At 49.8% G+C, this 17,048-nt stretch overlaps 1 protein-coding gene across 4 annotated transcripts in view; it reads left to right on the plus strand.

The window, feature by feature from the left end:
• Positions 1-17,048, plus strand: part of MAP4K3 (mitogen-activated protein kinase kinase kinase kinase 3) — a 2,398,077-nt gene that overhangs the window by 1,904,410 nt on the left and 476,619 nt on the right. For all 4 annotated transcript variants that reach the window (XM_069606874.1, XM_069606875.1, XM_069606876.1 and 1 more), the window contains 2 exons: positions 13,399-13,459; positions 13,560-13,677. In XM_069606874.1, the coding sequence (XP_069462975.1) occupies positions 13,399-13,459; positions 13,560-13,677 (179 nt within the window). The remainder of the gene's footprint in view (positions 1-13,398; positions 13,460-13,559; positions 13,678-17,048) is intronic.

Here is a 17,048-nt window from a genome sequence, read left to right on the forward strand (position 1 = left end):
AATCACATTACAACATATAGAGTTTTGGCGGCTGCAAGATTATAGGTCAGTAAGAATATGGTAATGGTGCATACAAATAATAACGTACTATGTGAGCATTTCTGGTGGCTTGTACATTGCCACAAGTAGTTTTACATTTATACAGATGCCAACAGTTATTAACATCAAAGGGGTGATTTAAACTGCCGCTATATTGTTCTAGTCAACTCTCGTGCATGCATTATACCACTTTGCTGCTATTTGTTCTACACAGCCATCAGTAATTTCCATGAAATCCTTGGCGATGATGGCCAACATTTGTTTACATCAACATTTTCCAACTTCAGCCCTATTGCTATAAACAACTCTCATGCCTATTTTGTACCACTATACTAGATCTGGTTTCATACTTGCCCAAATGGAACATCTTTCCCATAGTGCACACACTCTGAATTAATATCGCTGCTCGTGATGTCTTCCATATACCCTTGGAGAAGGATCAATGTTTCCAACCTATATATCATTGGTAAGCCAACTGTCTCTAGGGTTCTGGTGTATAGTAACCCCTCTTATAGAGTTACTTAAGGTTTCTATAGTAATTTCTCTCGAATATGGGGGTAGGTAGCACTTCATTGGACCCTTAGTTGTGGATTTTAATTTAAAAAATCCACTGAGCGTTAATTTTACCTGTTCCAGCTAAGTTTGTTGGTCGTGAGGGGAGCATTCACCTGCTGTGGTCCTGGGCAGTGGATGGCTGCGTTTTGAGGGCATAACGCCTTCGCTAACGGCGAAAACGCGACGGGGAGCGCGAAGGCCTGCTTCCGTAACACGACCTAAAATGGCCGCCGAATCCTCGCGACCCGCTCCAGGCTGGGGGCTAGCTACCATCGTCTGCCCATGAGACGGTATTGAGGCTCATCCCGCCCGACACCCTGCACCGGAGCGTCTCCCCCCCCCCCCCCATGCCTGGTCCTCGACGGTGCGAGGCCTGCCGCCGGGACCCCTGTGATCACGCCTCGCTGGGATTGCTCTCTCTGTGGACCCTCCACCCTCGTCTTCCTGGGGGGCCGCTGCCCACTTTCTGCCTGCTGCCTCTCCCGGCTACCACCGGAGGCCCCCCGTGATCCCGGCTCGAGTGAGAGCCACACACGTCACCTGGCTGAGATTGGCGGCCCCTCAGCTCCACCTCAGCACCCTCTTCAATTCCTGGGGCACCCCTGCCCATCTTCGCTTGCTGCTCTCGTGGGTGGGCCCCTGCCTCCCCCGGCTACCATCGAAGGTCTACTTACTGCAGCGTGGCCCCGGCTCGGGGGTCTGCCACGCACAGGTGAGGTGGGCTGCCCCTCAGCCCTGCCCCAGCAACCCCCCCCGGCCAGCCTTCTCCCCGGAGGCCCTCCATCTCCAGCTACAGCGTGGCCCCCGATTTGAGCAACACTTCTGGCCCCTCTGCTACCGGCTCTCTGCCCCCCCTCGCCCGGGGTTACCCTGAGGCCTACCACAACACCCCCTCCAGGTGCCTAATATCCCCGCCGGGAGGGCCCTCGAGCTCCACCTACTCCGACCCCACACGGAGTGTGCCCCCTTCTGCGACTTCCTGGGGCGCCCCTGCCCACGTCTGCTCACCACCGGCCGGAGGTGCTGACCGCCACCTTCCTAGGCAGACGCCCAGCTCGCTGGACTGCCCAACTTTGAGGAACTGTTCTATCTCACGAGAAGCTGGAATCTTAACCTGTCCGCTCCACCGCCTAGAATCCTTGGGCTTCACCCACCCCACACATTTATATGGCCGCTCGCTCAACCCCTTGCAAAACGTGAACTCGGGAGTCACCCTCGGGGGACGTCCCCTCCCCTTGGAACGATGGCCAAAGCACTAAAGCCTCCTATATCAGCCGACATCTCTGCTATGCTGCAGTCCTCGGGGAAGGGTGGGAAGGCGGACCCCCTCAAGCTCACCCCCCAGAAAACGTCTGAGGGCGGCGGAACGCTCGCAACTAAGGAGGATCTTCAGGTTTTCATGAGCGATATTAAATCTGAATTCAGAGCCTGCATATCGGAACTCACTGCCAAATTGGAACAGACTGAGCAAAGAGTCGCCGGCATCAAACTGAGGGTTGCCGAGGTCGAGGATCTGACCACGGACCACTCCGCTTCACTGACGGAAATTCAACTCACCCTCCAATCGCTGGTGGCAAGAACCGAAATCCTCGAACATAAACAGGAGGACTTGGAAAACCGCTCCCGCCGCAACAACCTACGTCTTTGCGGGGTGCCCGCTTCGATCTCTGATCGGGAGCTCCCGGAATACGTTATAACCTTCTTCCAGTCCCTCCTGCCAGACCTGAACGAGACTGAACTGCTGCTGGATCGGACCCACAGACTGCGCCCTCGCCGGGGGGTCGATATGGACCCCCCTCACCCGGACGTTATCACTAGGGTCCACTTCTACACCACTAAGGAGGCCATAGCAGCGATTGGCCGCTCTAAGGACAAGCTCTCATTTCAGGGAATCCCGATACAGATCTTCCAGGACCTCTCCCCGCTGACTCTTCAAAAGCGCAGAATGCTCCGGCCTCTGTCACTCTTTCTTCGGGATCAGCAGATCCGTTATCGATGGCTCTTTCCTACGGCCCTACAGTTTTCGTACAAGGGCACTCAGCGCACCATCAGCCACCTCGATGATGCAACGTCATACCTCCGCCCGGACTCCCCAGAGACCTTAGACCTCTCCGCTCCGGGCCGATCAAGCCCAACCTCATAAGCACCCTCCCCAAAACCGAAACGGACCCCATGGTCCAGGGTGCAGAGAAATCGCAAACCCAAATGACACGCCTTAACGCCTGCACTGGAACCATGATGCTGGAACGACCCTAAGCTTCATATCTTGCTGCGGATCCGACGCTGTCCATAACCCCCTCCAAGTCGGATGACACCACTTTACCCTTGGAGAGACTTTCAAACATGTTGGTGCTGTCGAGTGACAGCCCTGGTGCCTGGGGGGCATGTCGATAGTTCCAAATCCACCCCCCTGGCCGCACTTTGGTCCTCCCGTTGGAGGTCGCTTTTGAATATGTTTTCTCCCGTTGCAGACCAGTTAGACCAGTTTAAAAACCCTCGACCACAGGAGACTCCAACTCGATCATGCCCTCACGTCTATGGCTGACCTAACCCCCCCCCCACAATCCCCTTGCCCCCAGCAAGAGGATCGCCCGGACCAACCCCCTCACTTGAAACTCAAGTTCACCTCATTGAATGTTAGGGGTCTGAACTCCCCCCCCCCCATACCGCTCCTTATCCCCCCACCCCCCAAAGAGGAAATCGATCCTACAGAGGCTACAAGACAACGGGTCGTCTATCGATTTTTTGCAAGAGACGCACCTGATCCCGGCGGACTTTTCGCGCTTGCGAAGCAAACTCTTCCTGCTACAATTCCTCGCCTCTAACGGCACTAAGAAGGGGGGCACCGCTATTCTATTCGCAAAAGACCTGCAGCCTCAGATCCTTGACTCACTACAGTGCCAGGAGGGTCGCTTTATTGCAGTCAAATGCTCCATCCATGGCCAGCTCTACACCCTCATTTCGGTATTCCCCCCACGAACGAATATCAGGAAAGCTTCTACCAGGATCTGGAGGTCTCTCTCCTCCCATTCATCGAGGGGCATGTCGTCATGGGAGGAGACTTTAACGGGGCTCCGGACCCTCTCAAGGATAGATCTCACCCCCCCCGTCTTCTAGAGATTTGAAGTTGGGCGCTGGCTTGCTCCACCTGTTTCGCACACTAAACATTGTGGACTCTTGGAGGGTTCTGTCCCCGGACGAACGGGACTTTACCTTCTATTCATATGTGCATCGTACCTTCTCCAGAATTGACCTAATCCTGACCTCCCCACAGATCCTGTCCTTCACTGATGATGTGATAATTGGCCCCCGGATCCTTTTGGACCATGCTCCAGTTACTCTGACCCTGCGGTCTCATGACCCAGACCCCCCTCCGCGCCGCCGGTGGTGCCTCTATGACCCTATCCTGGGAGACATGGCAGTGAGGGACTCAATCGCCAACTCCATTAGGACCTTTTTCGTTGAAAACCGGGACGAGGACACTTCCCCGGCTATCACCTGGAACGCCATGAAGGCGGTCCTCAGAGGCGAGCTGATTGCCCAGGGAGCCGCATACCACAAAAGGAAGAGGGAGTCGCGCGACGCTTTGGAAGCAGCAGTCTGAGAGGCTGAGGCTACACATAAAAGGAAGGGCTGGGCCCCTAAATCCTACAGGATCCTGCAAATGGCCAGTAAACGGCTGGAAGCCCACTACGCTGAGGCTACGGCGAATCTGCTAACCAAGTCTAAGCAATGGTACTACGCTCATAACAACAAGGCCAACAAGCTTCTGGTTAGCAAACTGGAAAAGGCGAAGAGCAGAAATACTATCTTAGGCTTCCGTGATCCGCAGGGGCTGATCCACTACGCTGACCATGAGAAAATACGCTTGGCAACAGCCCACCACCTGGAAATAATGACGGCAGCCCCGAGAGATCCAATTAAGCAGCACTCCTACATCCAAGAGGCGACCGTACCACACCTAACCCAGACGCCCAGGGAAGACCTGGAGGCCCCGATTACAATCAAGGAGGTGGAGGCGGCCATTAAGAGCTTAAAACCCAGAGCCCTGGGCCCGGATGGTTTTTCCACTCACTTCTACAAAATCTTCCGGCCCCAACTAGCGGCCCCCCTGGCCCGCCTCTTCAACTCATTCGTGGCCACTGGCACCGTCACCCCAACGATGCAAGAATCTATTACAGTCCTTATCCCCAAGCCCTGGAAAGACCCTCACGATATTGGCTCATATAGACCCGTTGCGTTGCTAAATTTGGACGCCAACATATACTCTAAAGTCTTGGCTAACCGTCTGGCACCTATCCTCCCTAATATCATAGACCCGGATCAAACAGGCTTTATAAACCACAGGTCGACGAAAGACAACATCCGCAGGGCCCTGGATCTCATTGAAATCGCCACTCAACAGCTAGCCCTATTGGCATTGGACAAGGTGGACCGGTCTTATATGCGCCTCACTCTGGGGGCCTTTGGCTTCGGTCCGACCTTTCAGAAGATGATCCTGGCAAACTACCAGTCCCCCAGGACGAGGCTGAGAGTCAACGGCGTCTTATCGGACCCAATCTCCCTCACGTGCGGAACGAGGCAGGGATGTCCTCTATCCACTCTGCTTTTCGCTTTGGCCATGGAGCCCCCTCGAAGAACCCCCGAATCAGTGGCCTGTGCACCGGCTCTGCGCAACATAAAGTGGCCCTCTCGCGGATGATGTTTTGCTTACCATCACGAACATTGAGAGATCCATGAGCGAGGCCTTAACTGAAATCCACAACTTTGGGATGGTCTCGGGATTCGCGATTAACTATCAAAAGTCGGCGGCGATGGGAGTGGGCATGACGCCAGCTGAACGGGAGGCCCTGGTGAAGAGAGGTCCATTTCAATGGAGCATCAAATCGATCCCCTACTTGGGGGGTTCATATCCCCACACACCCAACGGAAGTTTACCGAGCTAACTTCCCGCCACTCTTCGAGGAACTAGAAAAGGATCTGACCCGCTGGCAACCCCAAGAGATCTCCCTCCTAGGCCGGATCACGGCATGCAAAATGAACTTACTCCTGCGCTTCCTCTATGCCTGTGCCGCCCTCCCGATCACCATTCCGCTTCCCCCCCTTGCAGCGGCTCCAAAGGAAGATGGTGGACTTCATCTGGAAAGGGAAGAAACCGCGCATCCCGCGGAGAACAATGATGGCCAGCACGAGATTGGGAGGCCCGGGGGTCCCCGACCTCCGCAAATACCATATGGCGGCACAGCTGGCCCACCTCCAGGCATGGGGACTTGCTACGGGTCGACCAAAATGGGTGGAGATCGAACAATCCTGCCTCTCTTCCCCTTCGCTTCCTCCCGTTCTTACCCACAGCTTTACGCCGCAGCTGGCCGGGCACTCTCACAGCTACAAAACAAACTATTAGGGCCTGGGAGTGGGCTCGCAGACACCGGGGCGTCCCAGGAGACTAGAGTGCACTCTCCCCAATCTTCCTCAACCCAGCTTTCTCCCCCGGGGCCCGTCCCCAAAACTTCAGAAACTGGGACGCAGGGGGCCTCGCCACTTAGGACAACCTTTTGAAGGGGACTCCCCCCCTAACCTTTGAATGCTGCAAGATGACTTTTCAGTTAGCGAAAACGTATAGGTACTCCTACGCTCAGCTCAGACACTGGTGCTCTCACCCACAGACCCGAGCGGCGGCCACAAGACCCCTTACCTCACTGGAACTGACGGTGAGCGACCTACCGACCCGGGGGAAAATATCGACCCTGTATAGGCTGCTACAGGAGGACCCCCTCCGGTCCAGACCTTCCTACATGTCCCAATGTCCCAATGGGAAACCGACCTCGGACACGCCATTGAGGACCATACATGGGTAGACATTTGGACAAGAACGCGGACGTCTTCCCGCTGTATAACCAACAGGGAGTGTGCCCATAAACTACTCCTGCGCTGGTATTACCCCCCTCTATGCCTTCATCACTTCCAACCAGCACTAAACCCTCTCTGTTGGCGACTTTGCGGCCTCCCAGGATCCTACTTCCACATGTGGTGGACCTGCCTCCGGGTACAGGAGTTTTGGTCTCTCTGTATAGCCACCATTAAAGATGTCACCCAGGCGATCATTCCGCTCACGCCCGACCAGGTCCTTTTAGGGATTCCATTGTCAGGCTCATACCCGCGGTCGGGGAGAAGAGCGGCCCTGATATCCCAGTTGCTATTAGCGGCCAAGATCACGGTGGCCCGCACCTGGAAGTCTGGACGGACCCTTGATGGCCCTTTGCTGGGTCAAACTTTGGGATATTTTAATAGCTGAGAAAGTCACGGCAGCCAGGGCGGGACTGCTTCATCGTTTTCGGGATATCTGGGAACCAGTGCTAGACTATGACCGGAATTATCCGGCCCTGACTTACAAACCGCCCCTGATCGCAAGGGCCCGTCACGCTATGGAGGACCCACCAGTGCCGCCGAGCCAGTCTGACTAAGGCCGAGAACTATGCTTGCCGGGGAACGTATGGGGTGGGTGACGGGGACTCTGGGTTACATGACCTGAGATACTATATGTAATGTCCTTGTATAATCTCTCCTGTGTGTCGATTGATTAATAAACACATTTTTAAAAAAAAAATCCACCTAGATTCTTTATGGTTTAGTGCACTTGTTGCATTAGTACTTTTCAGAACTTTGTCTACTAACCACCATAGCATGTCATCCGGGATGTGTTGATATTCAAGATAGTGGGACACCAAGGGGGCCGTGTGCATTTTGCATCTAATTCGAGATCTATGTTCCACAATTCTTTTATTTATTTGTCTTTTTGTTTGGCCCACATATCTTAGCCCACATGGGCATTCAATTATATAGATCACATTAGCTGTTTTACAGTTCGAAAAGTTCTTAATGTTCCATTCCTTTTCTTCAATCATGAAGGAAGTAGTTTTCTTTGTTAGTCTGCATACATTGCATGTACCACATGGATGGTGTCCTATAATCTCTCTCATAGTCATAATTCAGTCCTTGTCGATTTCTTGTTTATTCTGGCATGAGTTAGGACATCTTTGAGATTCTTTGCCCGTTTTAGCGCCATTCTTGGCATTGGTTCTTCCGGTAAGCTCAGCTGTACGAGAGGCCAGAACTTTTTAATCAGACCCTTTAGTTTGGTGGTAGTAGGCCCAAAGGTAGTCACGCACGCCATCATTTGGTCTTTTTCTGTGTTATGTACTCTTGGTGTAAGAAAGGATTCTCTTGGTGTATAGCATGCTCTCTTTTTAGTGTTTTTTTACCAATTTCTTAGGATATGCTCTGGTTTGTAGTTTGATTTGTAGATCGTTAGCATGCTTTTTAAATTGTTCTAGTTCTGTACAATTTCTTCTCACCCGCAAAAACTGACCATATGGTAAATTATCCCTCAAGTATTTAGGGTGGTTGCTCCTGTAATGTAGAAGTGTACTCCCATCAGTTTCTTTCTTGTACAGTGAGCATGATAGTTTGTTTTCTCTTGGTCCAATAAAGAGATCTAGGAAATAGATTTCTTGGTTACTTTTGGTTAGTGTAAATTTGATTTTTTGGGTTTGCTGGTTAACCCAGTTGAGGAAATTGTCTAAGGTTTCATTATCGTCCTTATAAATAAAGATGTGGTCTATATGGCAGAACCATCGGGAGATCTTCTCCAAAAATGGGTTGTTGATGTTAAAGAAATACTTCTGCTCATATTCTGACATATAGATAACCACCATACTTGAGGCAAAAGCTGCCTCCATGGCAGTGCCACAAATTCGTAAGTAGAAGACATTGTCGAATATAAAATTGTTGGACAGAGCTAATTCCAGGAGTTCCACAATGAAGTTAGTGGGGACTCTTTTCTGTGCCATATGGTGTGTCAGGTGATGGCGTATGCATTCTACTGCTGAGTCTTGCGGTATGATAGTATATAGACTCGTAATATCCATTGTGGCCAGCAGTTCTTCAGATGGAGTAAAAGGTTGTTTTTCAAAGATCGAAGTTGTGGCCATTTTGTCCCTTAAGTATGTGGGTGTCTGCTGAGGTTTAAGGAAGTAGTCCACAAACTTACATATAGGTTCTAATATAGACCCACAGCACGAAACTATGGGCCTTCCTGGGGATTTGAATCTATTCTTATGCAGTTTTGGGAGGGCATAAAAAGCTGGCGTTCTTCCTTCTGAGGTGTTTAGAAAAATATCCTCTTTTTCAGTAATCCAGTTGAGTTTAAATGCAAATTTGGTCATCTCTTGTATTTTCACTCTTATTTCTGCTGTTGGATCTTTTTTCAATTTCTTGTAATTCATTTTCACATTTAAAAAGCTCTTCACCGTATCCTTGTATTGGTTCAGATTTTGGACAACTTTTCCTCCACCCTTGTCAGCCGTTTTTATGACATTTTATTTGTTGGCTGCTAGGTTTTTGAGGGCTTTCCGCTCTTCTGAGGTTAAATTGTGTCTCGATTTTTGAGGTTCCTTTCAATTTTGTCATTTCTTTTCTAATACATTTTTCAAAGGAGACTATAGATGCTGGTATTTTGTTATCTAGGGTTGAAGTTGGACTTCAGGCCTGAGTCGTCTTCTTGGACCGGTGGTTCCCTCTCTTTTAAATAGACTTTCAGACATATAGTTCTCTAAAAAAATTGGATAGCTCTTGATCCAAGTTATACCAATCGGTAGAGTTTGTGGGTACAAAAGAAAACCCTTTTCCTAGGACAGATGTTTCTTCTTCAGTCAGTTCGATGCCAGAAAAGTTGAAGATAGGGATTTCATTCAGTATCTCCATTGATTCCATCTCCTGTATGGTTGCCTCCATTGTTGATATTTGTAGGTGGGCATAGGTAGCGGTGGTGGCGGGCCCCAGTATCCTCCTCTGGGGCCCCCTCTCCCTAAAAAAGGAACCTGAGGTGGTCGACGTTGATATTGGCGGGGGGGGGGGTCATTACGAGGTAGGCGGTAAGGGGTTAACGACGCTGGAAAAGGTGCTGGAGCAGTCAACCCTTACCCTCCCATTACGAGTCTGCTAGCGGGACCCGCTAAGGATGCCTGGTAAAACAGATGAGCAGACGTGGATGCTAACAACGGACCTGTTATTAATGGGCCTGTTAGCATCATCCCCATTCCCATTGAGCCCTATGGGGGCTCTAATGGGAATGGAGATGGGTTCCTTGAATGAGCAATTACCGGGCCCTCCAAGGTCGGAATGGCCTGTAATTCCTCATTCAAGGAACCCAGTACCCGGTAAGGGGGTAGCCATGCCGCTAATGGCGGCATGGTTACCTCCTACCTTGTAATGACCCCCATTGTCCTTGATATAGTTGTCTTCCTTGATTCTGTGACTGGTCATCAGAGGAACCAGAGCTTGATGTATCTGAAAATGACACCCATTTTTGTCTGTTTCTGTTGGAGCCTGTCTGGTTAGCTAACCTCTCCTTTTCTTAATTGTCTTTATATCCATCCACCAAATACGGGTACACGTGTTCAATCTTGAAATTTGTAATGTCCTTAGCCAGTTTTTTATGTTTTTTCTCTCAGGTTGCCCCCATAAATTGATCCAGAGTTGTGTTAATGTCTTTTAGTCCTTGAGACTGGCAATGTGCCCTGGACCTGAAGGGACGCATAGCTGCACTTACCGGTTTGGCACCCTCATCAGAAGTTCCTATGATTCTCCATCATAGCAGGCATTTCCAATACAGGGTTCTCCAGTTCCTCCTCAATGCTGCGCCCAAAGTCTTCACAAAGATCATGAATGCAGTAGCCAGTCTGCTGAGGGACAGGGGTCATCATGCCTCGACGACTGGCTCGTAAGGGCCAACTCCGCCAGGGGGCATCGAGGACGATGCAGTTGTTGATTGACATCCTATTCCCGTTGGACTTCTCTAGTTTTCACCTACTCGGTTACCTTCATTGGGTTCCAATGGGATGTTCCCTACCCCGGAACGGAGAAGAGATGTATGGGCTGCGGTGAAGCACTTCTTGATGAACAGCCACACAGCAACTCAACAGTGGGGTGGTGTCAGCACCTTGTGGGGCTGCCTGGCTATGTGCATTTTATCAGTTCTGGTAGCGAGGCTCAAGCTGAGGATTCAAATGCACATGGCAGCCTTGTGGGATCTGGGTCGCAGTTGGCAAAAATAGACATTCATCCAACATTTTGGGGGGACCTGCTGTGGTGGAGAGAGGAGCCCAACTTAATGTCTGGAGCTCCGTTTCACCCACTTACTCATTCGGTAGAGATGACCACAGATTCCTCTCTGGAATGATGAGGAGTGACACTGCTTTCACCTTTGGCTCACGGTTGTGGTCTGGAATGGACAAGGAGAGATACATAAATGACCTCGAATTGAAGGCCAGCTTCCTGACTCTAAAGGCATTTGTATTGCAGATAGAGGCCCTGGTGGTGCTAGTTTTCACGGACAGCATGACATTGATGTACTATGTGAACAAACGGGAAGGGGACAGATCCCCTCCCTCTTGTGCAGCCCAGTCATACAATGTGGGAGTGAATGATGCAGGAGGGCTTGGGGATAAAGGCGGTCCGCCTCCCTGGCCAGGACATTTCAGAAGCAGACCGACTGATTCATCTGTGCTCCGTCTCTTGCGAGTGTGAGATGGACAGGCTCATCTTGCAAGAGTTGTTTTAGATGTGAGAGCAGGCAGAGATAGACCTGTTCGCCACAAGCAGCAATGCCAAATGTAAAATATTTGCGTCATGGGATCTTCAAAGGGAGGGTTCTGAGAGACATAAGTTCCAGATAGACTGGTCGAAAAGGACATTCTATGCATTTCCCCTGACCCTGCTGTTTCAGAAAGTGATCAACAAGCTCAGGGTGGCCAAGAATTATAGGCCGATCCTGCTTGCTCCTCTATGGCATTACAGGCATGGTTTTCCAATCTCAGGACACTTTCCTGCTATGATCCCCTAACCGTGAGGATGTCGGAATTAATTTTGTCGCAGCAGCAAGGATCAGTCCTACACTGGAATCCGCAAGCGTTGAACTTAGCGGCCTTGTTTCTGAAAATCTAACTTTGGCCCATCTTAATCTTTCTGCAGACAATTTAGACATTATTCAAAGGGCTATGAAAGCCTCTACAAGGGCTCAGTACAGGAGCAAGTAGCCATGATTTTGTCACTGGACAGAGCAGAGGGATGTGGATCTGCTGAGTGGCTCTCTAGACAATGTACTGTCACTCCCAACCTATCTGGCTCGGTCTGGAGTTCTGGTAGGCTTGTGCAGGATGTACCTAGTGGCCATTGGAGCTTATAGGAATTAAGAGTAATTTGTTTTCTCATCATCAAACCCAGTGGTCAAGAGGCCACCTGCAAGGGCTCTCTAGATTGGTCCCCCTCCCCCAGCAGAAGGCCACGTCCTTCCTGGGTTCTCAATGTAGTACTAGCCGCTCTAGCACATAAGCTGTTGAGCGCATGGCCACGTCAGACATTAAAATGCTTACTTTTAAGACAGTTCCGTTAGTAGCAGTTACGTCAGCCAGACGAGTGAGCGAAATACAGATGTTGGCAGCAAAGGAACCGTTTAGCATGTTTACCACGATAAGATTGTGTTTCACACTCCTCCTTTGTTTCTACCCAAAATCGTTTCGGAGTTTCATATAAACCAAGGGATAGTGTTACCCACTTTCTTCTCAAACCTACAGGCGGACAGAGACATCCACTGTCTTGTTGTCAGGCCGGCTTTAAATTCTACTTAGACATAACGAGTCAATTCAGAAAGTCAGATGCACTGTTTGTGACTTTTGGTGGAAAAGCTCCGGCAGTCGGGGCGTCCAAGTACTCCATCACTAGGTGGATACTCTGTTGTATATTGGAAGATTATAAAGAACAAGAATAGTCGCCTCAGGAAAGTATTGGAGCTCATCTGGTGAGAGCTAAGGCAACCACAGTCGCTTTTCAGGGACGCGTCCCTTGGGAGGCGATAAGCAAGGCAGTGACCTGTGCTACCCTGTCGACATTTTGCTGGAATTACTGTCTGGACATTAGCTCAAAAGAGAGTGCAGCCCTTCACCAGGTGGTGCAGAGGAATTCATTTTTACAAGGTTATAGGTGGTTCTCCCTCTCCCGTTTAGTCATTCTGCGTTGGAATTACCCATACAGAATGGAGGAAAGGGGAGGGGAGTAGGAGTAAGAACAAATTACTCACTGTAGTGACTACGGTACTCCTAGTTCATGGTCCCCTTTCCTCGATACGCCCCCACTCTCCATCCCTCGCAATAGGTACTAATGCGTATTTAGGGCAGTCGTTCCCGGTATGCGCCGTAGGGTGTGGTTTGCGTATCCGCCACACCTATCCTCGCGCCTACATGTGCATAAATTAAATGCATTTAAAGTGGAGGTGCTATTTTTCCAATGCAAAAGGCTCGGGGCCCGTCCCCGTACGGGGACACCCATACAGTATGGCGGAGAGGGGACTATGGACTGGGAGTACAGGAGTCACTACAGTGAGTAACTTGTTCTTATTCTCTTACACACTGCCTTTTAGTGTGGATTTATGAGACTTGTTTGGAGTGTGTCAAAGCCTTGGCTTGAACAAGAATACCCATTGTCCCTGCTGGAAAAGCTTGATGTTGTGGTGTTGCCTATTCTTGCTGCTGGAGAGGGGGGCAAATGCTTGTGAAATGTAGTGGTCATCTGCAGTTCTCTCTAAACTTTGTATCCTTTGCAAGAGCGGTTGCTGTCTACTTGGATGGTAACATAACTCTCAAATGGAGTCACATGGAACTCTTGTGTATCTGGAAAGTAGTTTTGTTTAATTAATCTTTTGTGATGTGTCATTCAATATCTTAAGTACTTTCTTAATTTCTTTTGTAGCTTTTTCCTCGCAGATGTACGTGGCTGTATGTCATGAATAATTGTTTACTATCAGTATCTGGTAAGTTTCCAATTATATCCACATGTGAGGCTTGTGTTTTTGTTTCCTATTTAACCGAACTGGCCCTTTTCACATTTATCTTCTTTTCCTGCATTTACAGGTAAAGCTTCACAACTGTATTCCCATATGTTACCGGGTCTTTTCGATTATGCAAGACAGATGCAAAAGTTGCCTGTTGCTATTCCAGCACACAAACTCCCTGACAAAATACTTCCCAGGTAAATGTATTTACAGATCAAGTTCAAGTTTTTATTTAACAAGCTTGCGACTTCAGATCATTTGTGCACCAGAAACAATGTTAGAGTACGATATTAAAGGTGAGCAGCAAAAAAACATAAACAAAGAATTGTTGAAAACTACAAAGGAAATGGGCTTGAATATTAGCACCTATGTGTAAAAGATAATCTTTGCCCCCAAAAAGAACAAATTACTTACCCATCAGTAATGTTGTTTCTGATGGATGTCCCTCCCACGGAGTCCTCATCTATGATAACCATATCCGCAGTGCAGCAGTTGCTCTTCGGAAACATATATAACCCATCATATCACACCACCATGCTTACTCTCTTCTTTACACCACCAATCAACTAGAACACAGAGATACTATGACACCATTCGGTATAACTGTTCCCATACTAACATTCTGCCGCACATTACCCATCATTCTAAGTAAACACTGCTGGTTACACACCCCAGCCAAGCGTTCCTCTCAGGCCTAACGCAGCCACATTCGGTCTGGATAAATCCTGCCAGAACGAACACATACTCCTGATCTCTCAAGCACCACACCTACCGCTAAGAAGCAGCTATCACACGAATACTACACCAGCTGCACACATATCCGGTGCTCAAACGCACCTTCGGTTCCCAAGGGCGTTCAACCTACCAGCGCCTTCAGACCATACCAATGGTGTATAAGGCGCCATATAAATGCAAAATAACATAACATATCCGCTGCCAAGGGGAGTAGCTCTGCTCCATCTGGCGCCACTTTGCGCCCCGCACGGGACATGACGTCAGGGCCAGTATTCATTGAGGCGCTGCTGTCTGTGACTTCAGTTCCACACTTTTTCCCTAACACTGCGACGCTGAGGGACCACAGAACCAATGGTATACTAGCTATCCGCCAAAAGGGGCAGCTAGGGAGAGCGATCAGCAATCTGTGGGTGGAACTTCCATCAGAGAGGACATTACTGAGAGGTAAGTAATTTGTTCTTCTAATGGATTCCTCATTTCTGGTAAAGTCCCAAAGCAGTACAAAAATCTGGAGGAGGGGAGGAGAGGAAGGACACCACCTACACCAGAAAACTCTGAAAGACCACCTGACCAAAGCTGGCACCCTGCCACTAAAACAAATCCAATCAGTAATGCTTAGCAAACGTGTGCATAGACTCTCATGTTGCCGCTTGGGCGTTGTCCACGAACGGAAAGACCTTCTGCAGGGTAGAGGTGGCAACCACTCCTCTGTTAGAATGGGCTCTGAGACCCTCGGGCACATCCTTTCCAGCCAAATCGTAGCTTTCCGAGAGCAGAGAATGATCCACCTTGACACAAATACCAGCATAATCCATGAAGAGCTTGTCCTCTTTCCTAGCCTGTCTCATCCGAGAGACATAGTAGCTGAGAGCCCACGCCAGGTCCAGCCAATGGTATCGCTCCTCTGCCTTGAAAGGGAAGGCAGAGGTAAAAACACAGGAAGAGGGATCTTTTTACAGAGATGAAAATCCAAGACCGCTTTTGGATGGAAAGAGCGCCTCAATCTCACCTTCTCCTTGGAGAAAACAAAGTAGGGAGGTTTAACATAGAATGCCTGGAGCTCACATCACACGGTCATTTCGCCAAAGTGATGGCAGCCAAGAAAATCACCTTATTGGTGAGCAGTTTAATAGAATATGAATGTGGGGGCTCAAACGGGGCTCCCATAAGGAATGTCATAACCAAATTTAAATCTCATGCCAGGACAACAAACTGGTGTGGAGGAAACTGGTTGCGCAAAACTGCATGGCAGTGGGTTTTGTGACAAATGAGCCCTGTTCTTGGCTTGGCCACTATGTTGTCCGTCAGGATCAGCACAGTTGTGCATTTCACAGAGGGGGAGGCAGGTGACCAGGGCCAACCTGATAGCCCACAGCACCAACAAGTTGATGTCTTCCTAATACTCCATGGGAGGCCACGGTCTGCTCAGTCGGATCCAACAGATGAGCACCCCAACCAGTCAGCGATGTGTCCGTGACCCCAGTTACCTGGGGTCAAGGTTGGCAACAGTGGGACTTTCAGTAAGTTGTCTTGCACAATCCACCACACAAGATCCTAAGACACCTGGTCCAAGACCATTAAGGTTGGACATGTTACCCTGAAACTGCAGCCTTTGGCAAAGGAGAAGCCACTGAAGCGATATCATGCAGAGCCTCACCTCTGGCTCCACTAGGATGCAGGAGGCCATGAGGCCCAGAAGGCACAATAACGCCAAACCCGGGACATGTTCCTGGGATTGGAGGACATTGACCATCCAAAATATGCTTGCCACTCCGTCCTTGGGTGCGAGTGCCCTGTGCAGGTGATTGTCCAAGACTGCTTGGATAAATCTGAGAGACTGGTACAGCAAAACCTGAGACTTTTTGAAATTAAGGGAGTAGCTTAGACTATGCAATAGAGTGCATGTGCAGAGAAGATGCTCTCACACTAGATTTGGGAAGTAGCATTTGAACAAGTTAGTCGTCCAGGTAGGGAAAGACATGAAGGCACTCCCTCGTGAGGCGAGCCGCCACCACTGCCAATGGTTGGTGAAAATCCTTGTAGCAGAAAAAAGACACAAGGCAGGACTCTTAACTGGTAGTGATGTTGGCCCACCATAAACCTGAGGTATTTCCTGTGTGTCTGATGAATTGGCACTTGTAAGTAGGCATTCTGAAAGTCCATCAATACCAATCGGTCCTGCAGATCGAGGGCTTGAGGATCTGGGCTAGAGTAACCATCTTGAACTTGTCCTTGCGCAGGAACAAGAAACAGCCTCCGATCCAGACTAGTACTCAAGCCCCCATCCTCCTTTTGCACCAGAAAATAGGTGGCGTTCCAAACCTTTCTTCATTCTGAGTGCGGTACCAGTTCTATCACGCTCTTTGAAAGACGCTGAAAACCTCCTCCAAGAGGATGGGATCAGGAGGCAAGGTGATGGTGTAAGGGCTGTGAACCTGAGGACGCTACACGAAAGGGAGGCAATAACCCTGTTCAGTGACTTGAAAGGCCCAAGCATTGAATATGGTCTTGACCCATTGCGTACTGAACAGGAACAATCTTCTCCACACACTGGAACTGCAGCAGAAAACCTGAGTTTTAGCCCAGTGTTGTGCTGAATTGCACAGTGGCTGTCGTCACTCCTGCTCTTGGGGCACCTCTACCCGTCAGGAAGCATCTGCTGTGTAGTCTTCCCTGGGCGGCCTGGCCTCAAAGGAGCCTGAGGGATGAAATCACAACCTCTTGCCGAGGCGGCAGAGGTCTGCTGTACAGCTAGGCTCAATGACTTTGCTGTGGCCTTTGATGCCTGAAATTTCTGAATGTCGTCATCAGCTTTCCCCAGCAAACAGATTTT

The sequence above is a fragment of the Ambystoma mexicanum genome, chromosome 4p, assembly GCF_040938575.1.
Source record: "Ambystoma mexicanum isolate Mex_15411 chromosome 4p, UKY_AmexF1_1, whole genome shotgun sequence".
Classification (NCBI taxonomy): Eukaryota; Metazoa; Chordata; class Amphibia; order Caudata; family Ambystomatidae; genus Ambystoma; species Ambystoma mexicanum.